This window comes from Alosa sapidissima, chromosome 8 (genome assembly GCF_018492685.1).
Source record: "Alosa sapidissima isolate fAloSap1 chromosome 8, fAloSap1.pri, whole genome shotgun sequence".
In the NCBI taxonomy this organism is placed as follows: Eukaryota; Metazoa; Chordata; class Actinopteri; order Clupeiformes; family Clupeidae; genus Alosa; species Alosa sapidissima.
The window spans coordinates 37,800,388-37,810,387 of NC_055964.1; the positions used below are offsets into that span (position 1 = coordinate 37,800,388).

The following is a 10,000-nucleotide window of genomic DNA, read 5'->3' on the forward strand; positions in this document are numbered from 1 at the left end:
CTCTGACGTTGTAAGGCCTAATGTGTGTGTGTGTGTGTGTGTGTGTGTGTGTGTGTGTGTGTGTGTGTGGTGTTTTCAGGTGACACATGCTCTGACGTTGTAAGGCCTAAGAGGGAATTGAAAAAGGAGCACTGTGACCAAATGAGTGAGTGTCAATTGTGTTGTATTATTTATTATTTAGCATTTTCAATTGTGTTGTATTATTTATTATTTAGCATTTTCAATTGTGTTTATGTTGACAATTATAATGATGACGATGATGATGATGATGATGATGATGATGATGAACGTCGTGGTAATGATGCAATTGTTGTTGTTGACAATGATGATGATGATGATGATGATGATCGTCGTGGTAATTATGTAATTCTTGTTGTTGACAATGATGATGATGATCGTCATGGTAATGATGTAATTGTTGTTGTTGACAATGATGATGATGATGATCGTCATGGTAATGATGTAATTCTTGTTGTTGACAATGATGATGATGATGATCGTCATTGTAATGATGTAATTGTTGTTGTTGACAATGATGAGGATGATCATCGTGATAATGATATAATTGTTGTTGTTGGCAATGATGATGATGATGATGGTCGTGGTCCTGGGGGGTATTCCAGAAAGCAGGTTTACTGGCTTAACTGGGTATGTTAATCCAGAGTAAGTGGTAAACCTGGGGGGTATTCCAGAAAGCAGGTTTACTGGCTTAACTGGGTATGTTAATCCAGAGTAAGCGGTAAACCTGGGATTTCAGTTCCAAAACGTTCAAAAATGATCAGGCTATGTAAGTAACTATGGTAACATAGGCTCTGAACTTAACCTGGTAGGGGTTTTGTTCAGGTTATGTTCAATTATGTTCGGTTATTTCAGTGCATGCTCAGCCAGGCCGCTATTTTTATACTTGTCACACAATGGTGTTTCATTTTTACTAAGGTCCGATTGAGAAAGAAGCACAAAATCATGTGATATTCTGTGCAATTCACCGTGAAAGGGCGATAAGACCACATCACATGATATCCTTTCTTTTCCAAACGAGTTTTGCAAGAGCGCTACAGTTTTTCAGCGGAATCCTTAATATAGGCTACTTTATCTCAATCCCTACATTTCTAACGTTACACATCGTGGATTAGAATAGAATAAAATAAATCTTTAATGTAGGCTAGCTAGCCTACATCATGGTGGACATTTGTCTTTGGCTCACCAGACATAGACAGATGGACAAACAACATCTCAGACACATCAAAATCATTAAAACAAGTACAGTACAAAAATGGGAAAACATAGAAAATGAATAAATAAGTTTAAATATAACAGCTCAGCCAGGTATGTGTGCTGTCACTAAGTTTGGTTAAGAATGCTGATGGCATTTGGGATAAAATAGTTTTTAATAGGCTATACACTTTTTCCTCTCTCCAAATTATGTGCATCGATGATCACTCTCCGACTGGGAGTTTTTGTAGTGTTGGAGACGCAGAGCATATCGGCAAGCTGTCGGTCGGTCCGTAAAGTTTGCCTTGCGCTAAAGCACTTCCTGCGCAACTTCATTCATTTTCCTGGCCACAAACCCATGAGGATCATTAAATTTGCACCGACAATAGGCTATCTTTGCTGGTGAGCTTTCAATTAATGGGCCTTGGCTTTTTCAGAATTTCCTCATATTAAGGTCTAATGGATAGGCTATAGGCCACTTCTATTTTTGGACGCTCTCATAATGGTGTTGGTGTTTAAAACACATTTTTATTTTAATAATTGTCAGATGATATGTGATGCTTCACATCTTATCACAAACGGGGCGAAATAGCCAGGGCCCAGTACACGATGCCAGGATGTACCGGGAATCTAATTTGAGCGACACATTTCAACAGGGTGCGTTTGGCCTATACCTTACTAGAATATTATCAGTTCCACTACAGACTAATTAAGGTGTAGGCTGTAACTTAATGTTATATGTGCAATTACAGAACTTGATGGGTACTGGGGGATGGAGGATACCTATGCCTTCTGACTCATCAGCCCTTACCCTGATTCCAATGCTGGAGCGCAAACCTAACTTGGCCCACAGCAGAATCTGTGTTAAAATAGAAAATTACATTTGGGATTCTCAAGGAGTCTATGGCCCACTCAATCTGTGACAAGGTAGGCTAGTTTAAGAAAGCATCATTCATAGCAGTCAATACATAATGTCCACTGAATTATTTCATTGTGCTGTTGACATTAAATAGGCTATCCTAAACGTACGCATTTACACGGTCAGTTAGGCTATTCTCTAGCAAGGTCTCGTTCCTTGGCAGACGCTCAAGTAGCCTTGCTCTGCTCTTTTTTGTTATCACAGTTCTCTCCTCCTCGTAAGCCTCGAGGAGAACTTGCTACTCCGCCTCTGAAAAATACGGTGCTCTTTCTTTCGCCGGTTTCACTCATGGTTTCGACTCTCAATAGATGATGCCTTTATAAGTTCGCCGTGAACGCGCACAACTCTAGGTTATCTAACACGGGGTTGTTTGAACCAACTGGTAACTGGTGTTTTGGAACCGACTCGTCACAGGTTCAGACAACCCAGAGGTTAAGTTTTATCTCAGTGTTTGTTAAACCTCCTTTCTGGAATACCACCCTGATGTAATTGTTGTTGTTGATAATGATGATGATGTTGTTGTTGTTGTTACTGATTGTGATGCTCTCTTTGTTCTCCCGTCTTTGACCAGTCCAAAGGTTTCCTGCTCTGAAGCGCTACTGTGTGGAGGGCAGTAAGCAGTTACCTACTTTAGAGTCCTGTGAAGCCAGAGTCAGTCGGTTGGGATTTGCACACCGTCAATTGGCGAGGGAAGCCTTTCTGTGCTGCTGCAAAGTGGCCCTTCAGCTAATGAACAGACCTGGGGTGGTCACTCTTGCTCGCTCAGGTCAGCAAGCTAACAAACTATACACAATATGTTCTCCTTATGCTAATACCACAGGTCATTTAAACTGTACACAATATGTTCTCCTTATGCTAATACCACAGGTCATTTAAACTGTACACAATAAGTTCTCCTTATGCTAATACCACAGGTCATTTAAACTGTACACAATAAGTTCTCCTTATGCTAATACCACAGGTCATTTAAACTGTACACACAGGGGTTAAAGTGTGGAGGGAGGTGGAGGAACGCAGTTCCGCCACCTCAGATAAATTACTAAATATATTCTTTCATACCAAAAATATAGCGAGATGATATTGTTAAAATAAATGGTGAGTTAATTTTACGCATGTACAGAGGTGACCACAAAGCTAGCGATTCTTGTCCAAAATGTATTGCTACACCACGATACTCAATATGTTGTCCAACGGTGACTCATTTTTTCCCGTTGCACCGACACTGGATATTAGGGTTCCCCCACCTGCCAAATCCCCCTTTAACCACCACACACACAATATGTTCTACTCGTACTAATACCCCACCTGCCAAATCCCCCTTTAACCACCACACACACAATATGTTCTACTCGTACTAATACTACAGGTGTTTTGAAATTGCTTACACAGTTGATGTGGGATTTGGCTTATTGTGTGAAGTCAAGTAAGATGTAAGATGACATCATATTTCTATATCGAAATGAAACGCTGCAATCAAAAGTCTATTTTTCAAAATGTCAACTGAAAATCATGCACAAAGTATATTTGGAAAAGTAGCCTTGTGGTATGTGTGGGATATTACTTTCTATATTATATTGGTTTAAAGTTGCACTATGAGATCCTGCATGATGTCACTTCTGTTGACGTTCAAAGTGAATACCAAACAAAACAGGGCAAGCTCGCCCCTCCCCCCATGCAGGCTACTACCGGCGCATCATTTTATCATTGATTCCAGAGCCGTATATATGGCTCTGATTGATTCCAATGGGAAACACAGCCAGTAGCCACACGTTACATCTAGTTATTAATTTACAGGATATTCTATCCTTTTGCTAACGGTTATAAAAAACTTCCTCTTATGACGTCAACTGACTCTTTTGGAGGGGAGGGGGAGTTTTAAGTGAGTGCTGAAAATAACAAACTTTTTCATCTTATATTCTGTCTTTAGGTATCAAAATACATTCAAAACAATATATAGACTTGTAAAATGTGTCTTTCCCCTAATTATTTTGTGTTTATCATAATTACAAAATTAACTTGACATATACACTTTAATGTCATGAACTCAAGTGGTCAGGGAGCAAAATTAATTGATATATTTTTTTAAAAAAAGGTAAAAAACACCATGCTACTGTACATGTGTGTGTGTGTGGTGTCAATCTGTCTGTGTGTGTGTGTGTCTGTATGTGGTTTACAGAGATGGAAGCCCTGTTTGAAGATAGCCTCCCCATGCAGATCCGGAGCTATTTCCCTGAGAGTTGGCTTTGGGAGGAGCACCAAGTCCCAGAGGGGTAAAGGCAGCTCGGCATGCTTGGCCATCCCAGGACCCTTCCTCTTGTTTTAACATTTAGGACCCATCCCAAGACCCTTCCTCTTATTGCCTCAACATTTAGGACCCTACCGTGCACACATCCCAAGACCCTTCCTCTTATTGTTTTAGCATTTAGGACCCATCCCAAGACCCTTCCTCTTATTGTTTTAGCATTTAGGACCCATCCCAAGACCCTTCCTCTTATTGTTTTAGCATTTAGGACCCATCCCAAGACCCTTCCTCTTATTGTTTTACTATAAATAGATTTGGTTTGTGAAGTGGTATAAGTGAGTGATATAGTTTTAATGTGATGATGAGGTTGTGATATGGTCATAGTTGTGAGGAGGTTGTGATATGGTTATGGTGTTGTTGTTATATAGTTGTTATGGTAACATTTAACTTGACAGGTGAGTTCATAACACATTCATAGCAGCTGTCATAAACGGCACATAAAGCATTCATGACTGTTTCATGAGACATGACTCAACATTCATACCAAACCTTTCATGAATGTGAAAGACAGAACGACAACAACTTGTCAAAATAAAAGTCCAAAATTGTATTTGTGTAACCTGGATACCATTCATTTAATTTCTCCAGCCTTTGTAAATATTTCATGGATATCATATGAAGTCTACATCAAATGTCACTTTACAATACAAGTTGTGAAGTTTTCATAATCACTGTGTTCAACACTGGGAGGTAAACTAGCCTACATTCAGCTGTCCCATATTTATGTAACCTGGAACACTTGGACATTCCCAGTAGTAAAAGATGAGAGATCATCTGGAAAGGTTACATCGTAAAACAAATAAATTTTTTATGGAACAAAAATTATTTGCTTGACCATGTTCTGTCTTTTTGGCACTGGAATAGTCAACTGACTCAGATGTGACGTGATCGGGGAAGAGGTTTGGAACAAAGCAAAAACGGCAACACTGATTTGGACTTTTATTTTTACAAGTTGTCGTTGTTCTGTCTTCCACATTCATGAAAGGTTTGGCATGAATTTTGAGTCATGTCTCATGAAACAGTCATAAATGCTTTATGTGCAGTTTATGACAGCTGCTATGAATGTGTTATGAACTCACCCGTCAAGTAAAGTGTTACCGTTGTGATGAGCTTGTGATATTGTTATGGTGTTGTTGTGTTAATGTTATGATTCTGTTGTGATAATGTTATGGTTCTGTTGTGATATAGTTGTAATGCGGTTGTGTTATGGTGTTGTGATAATGTTTTGGTGTTGTGATAATGTTTTGGTGTCATGTGATAATGTGATGCCATGTGATAATGTTATGATGGCATGTGATAATGTTATGATGTCATGTTGTGATGTCATGTGATAATGTTATGATGTCATGTGGTTCTGATCTGTAGTACTACAGTCCTCAGACGGATGCTCCCAGATTCTCTGACCACCTGGGAGATGAGAGCAATTGGTCTGTCTAACGATGGTAAGATCTTATAACACACACACACTTACACTCAGATGAGAGCAGTTGGTCTGTCTATCAATGGTAAGATCTTCTTGATCTTACCATTGATAGACTTGATCTTGATCTTCTAAGATCGTCTTGTAAGTAAACTACCAGTGCTTTTTCAAAGTTCTCAATGTCTCGTTTTAAATGTCAGGGCCCTCGGAAGTCTACCAATGAAGTGTGGAGATACATTGAGCCTCGTAAATGGGTGTAAAACAGTGATTTATTTGCATGGCTAGCCCGATGCCGAAGCACCACTATTGAAAAAGCTGTTGGTAGCATCGGCTAACTAGCGCCAGATTTTAGAGTGCAGGGGACAAGCCGAGATGGGCTATGAGACATACGTTCACACTCGGTATCATGTTTCAATACACTTTAGGTCAATATCACACCGGAATTCTCCTTTAAGTTTTCTTCTTATTATTATTAGTTGGTTTGATCCAGCAAGACCACAGGCTTGTGGAGCAAGCCCACTATTGTTCTTCTTAAGTTTTCTTCTTATTATTAGTGGGTTTGATCCAGCAAGCCCACTAGTCAAGTCAAGTCAAGTCGGCTTTTATTGTCAATTTCTTTACATGCACTGGTCATACAAAGAATTGAAATTTCGTTTCTTACTTTCCCATGCAGACATAGACATGCTTTAAATACAGACATAGACATACTATGGACATAGCCATAGACAATAAACATTAAATTAAAGTGCAAGACTGAAATATAGAACATGTATGTATCAAAATAGAAATATAGGACATATATATAAAAAAAAATAGAGGTAGTTGTGTTGTATATTTCTATAGTCTTAACAGTTACATGAAGTTTAAACTTGTGCTTGTGTGACCTGTATATTTACATTGATATGCAGTATGCAGTAATTCAAGTATATCAGGCTTGATGTGAAGCAGCAACACGTTTGGCTGCGCAGTCACAGTGCAGTTCCACATGGCGGTGTTGGGGGGGGTTTGGTAGACAGGATCCTAGTTTCCTAGGTTCCTGGTTGGCTGGTGGGGGGGGGGGGGGGCTGTCAGTGATGGGAGAGTGGGTAGAGTGTTCAGCATCCTGATTGCTTGGTGGATGAAGCTACTTGCCAGTCTGGTGGTGCGGGAGCGGAGGCTCCTGTACCGCTTTCCAGAGGGCAGGAGGCTGAACAGTTCGTGTGCAGGGTGGGTTGTATCCTTGACAATCATTAGTGCTTTGCGGGTGAGGCGGGTGGTGTAAATGTCCTGCAGGGAGGGGAGTGGTGCTCCAATGATCCTCTTAGCTGTGTTAACAGTGCGCTGGAGGGTCTTCCTGTTCTGATCTGTGCAGCTTCCGCCCCACACTGTGATGCTGCTGGAGACGATGCTCTCGATGGTCCCTCTGTAGAATGTAGTCATGACAGGAGGCGTGGCACTTGCCTTCTTCAATTTGCGCAAGAAGTAGAGGCGCTGCTGGATTGGAGCACTATTGTTCTTCTTAAGTTTACTTATTATTATTATTATTATTATTATTATTATATCTTCCTATTCACCCACTTTTTGGCCGAACTACTGCTCTGTCTCATCTTTTTTTTAAAGCCAAACCATGTTCATATAGGTCATTAAAAAAAAAAAAAAGTATTTTCCCAATCCATTCAACCCAGTTCAATGCCTTGCCAGCACCAGTTGTAAAGGTCATGTAACCAAACCATGTTCATATAGGTCATTAAAAAAAAAAATAATAAAGTATTTTCCAATCCATTCAGCCCAGTTCTATGGCCAACTAGCTCCAGTCAACCTTAGACATGTGTACAGTTGTATAGATTATAACATTGAGAAACACACATTCATACAGATATTAAGCACATCCACGCAGCACTACCATTCATGTTCAGTTACTCATCATTGCCCGGCAAGAAGTCCATAATCAATTCAATTGTCTTGCCACGATCTGTGGAGCTTACAGACAACATTAAACTAGTACAGGTTTTGTATGTTATTTAAAGCCGACCTAACGATGAGTCCCTTCATGACGGTGTGTTGCAATGCATTCTGGGTGCTGTGCTGTGATTAGAGTTCAAATAAATCGCTACCAAGGCTCCAAATAGCAACACACTTACACCGTAGCATAATGAGGGTATCTACATGTAAACCGAAGCATTGAGAACTGTGTAAGTCTACAGGCAGTTTATTAAAAAGAAAAACAGTACCGTTCACGTCTCGTTCACATATACAGACGGGCGCCATCTTGGGAAAACACAACTCTCTGGGATGTGGCGGAAATCTCGCTATTGTGTTTCCTGAATTCTTACAATCAGGCATTCAAATTAAATGTAATTAAGTAGCATATATATATACGTTTATATATATATGTTTTGAGAAGTATTTCTCATGCAAGCATCATGCAACAATGCAAAAACAATGAAACTAGTGTAGGCCTAATTATATTTTACATTAGTAAAGCAGTACTCTGATGTGCATGGTTTCACAAACTTTTGTGAACAATCTTAGCACTTTAAACATTGACTGTTTTGAAGTGCATGTATAGCAATGTAGTATAAAAATAATAATTGTGATATCATTACAATTTGATAGGGGTTGGGAGGAGGGGGTGGGTTCATGTAGGTGGGCCCTATGACCCCAAAGTATGCCTTGACTGGGCCTCAGGTCAAAGAAGTTTGAGAAATGCTGATGTAGACAACAAAGCAGCAAGGAGGCGTCGTGTGATCATTTAAACAAGTTTTATGACAAGGTCGATGAGGGTGGGAAAATCGTACATTTCTGTGCAAACTAGTCACATTCAGTCACATTGTCTTTTAAGAAAATGCAGTCCATTTTTCGGTTCCAGCAGCCAGCAACCTCAGAACTGACCCTTCAGGCCTCTCAGGAGGCACTGGCCTTCTAACCTAGCGACCACCATAGCAACCAGCATGATTGCCCTAGCAACCAGCATAGCAACCACGTTATTTATGCATTTTAGCTTATTGGATGTTGCGTTAATGCAGATAACTTTTGATCCGTGTGCCCGATTTTCATAATTGAGGTACCGTTGGAATCCTTGGATGAGGCCGAGTTCCATGCCCCTGATCAAACCCACTCTTGCAGTTCCTCGGAACCGCAATTATAGTTATTATTATTATTATTATTAGCACTGGGTCTGTCTAACAATGATAAGATCCTAACTGACACTAGCCACACACACGCATACAAACACACACACACAAACACACACACACATATTATTTGTTTATTTTCATGAGGCTTTTGATTGAATTCACATTATTGTTTATTACTTCTATCAGGGTAGGAATTTCACGGCGGCCACGACGTCCATGGCCGTCGTAGCCCCTTGCATTGGCCGTGAGGCCCCTTTGAAAATCAGAGGTGTACAGGCCACGGTGGCCTTGGTGCCCCATTCTTTCAATATTCTGCTTTGCGTCCTACTAATAGCGATTTTTAGTTAGCCTGTGGCCTGTCAAAATAATCTTAGCATTCACAGTGCAAATGAATTTAGTTTTTTTACGCAGTGGAGAAAGTGACAGCGCAAGAAAGAAAGTGCGTCCAAATTCACCCATTCTCATGTTGAACTACTCGCGAAGTAGCCTATTCATCACACAGACATCACAAGTATCACATGAAAGAGCTTTTAAATGTTGTTAGCCGGTAATTGCTGTGTTGAACGGTTCGCGAGAAAAGTAAATATAATTCAATTTAATCATACATTCTACTGAAGGTTTTGCGTCCCATGATCTCCCTACCCATTCATCTCGGTGGAATACTTCACAAACCCTTCTTTTAACACATGACAAACCATATATCAGAATAAACAGCAGACCTTACCGAACACAAAAGTGTAAAGCAGTCCCCTGTACAGTTAGCCATTCCAGAGTAATCTAGTTTTAAATTTGCAGTAAATTTCGACATGCATGGATGTCTCCAAATTTGGGCTTTACGTTTTACAATGTGTTTAAATTGTTCCACATGATTTCATAACGGGCCAAATGCAAAATAAATGTTACAAATATCGCCTAGATATTGGTAAATCAGAGGACAGCTGACTAACAGTTTGTGAAAGTAGCCTTAATGATCACAAAATGCTAAGCATGCATCTAGGCTATTTGAGTTTCTTAAAGCTGAGCTGTGTTAT

At 40.0% G+C, this 10,000-nt stretch overlaps 1 protein-coding gene across 3 annotated transcripts in view; it reads left to right on the forward strand.

Annotated features, from left to right (window-relative positions):
- Positions 1-10,000, forward strand: part of c5 (complement component 5) — a 98,543-nt gene that overhangs the window by 44,764 nt on the left and 43,779 nt on the right. For all 3 annotated transcript variants that reach the window (XM_042102266.1, XM_042102267.1, XM_042102268.1), the window contains 4 exons: positions 80-145; positions 2,703-2,897; positions 4,308-4,401; positions 5,799-5,875. In XM_042102266.1, coding sequence (XP_041958200.1) covers positions 80-145; positions 2,703-2,897; positions 4,308-4,401; positions 5,799-5,875 — 432 coding nt within the window. The remainder of the gene's footprint in view (positions 1-79; positions 146-2,702; positions 2,898-4,307; positions 4,402-5,798; positions 5,876-10,000) is intronic.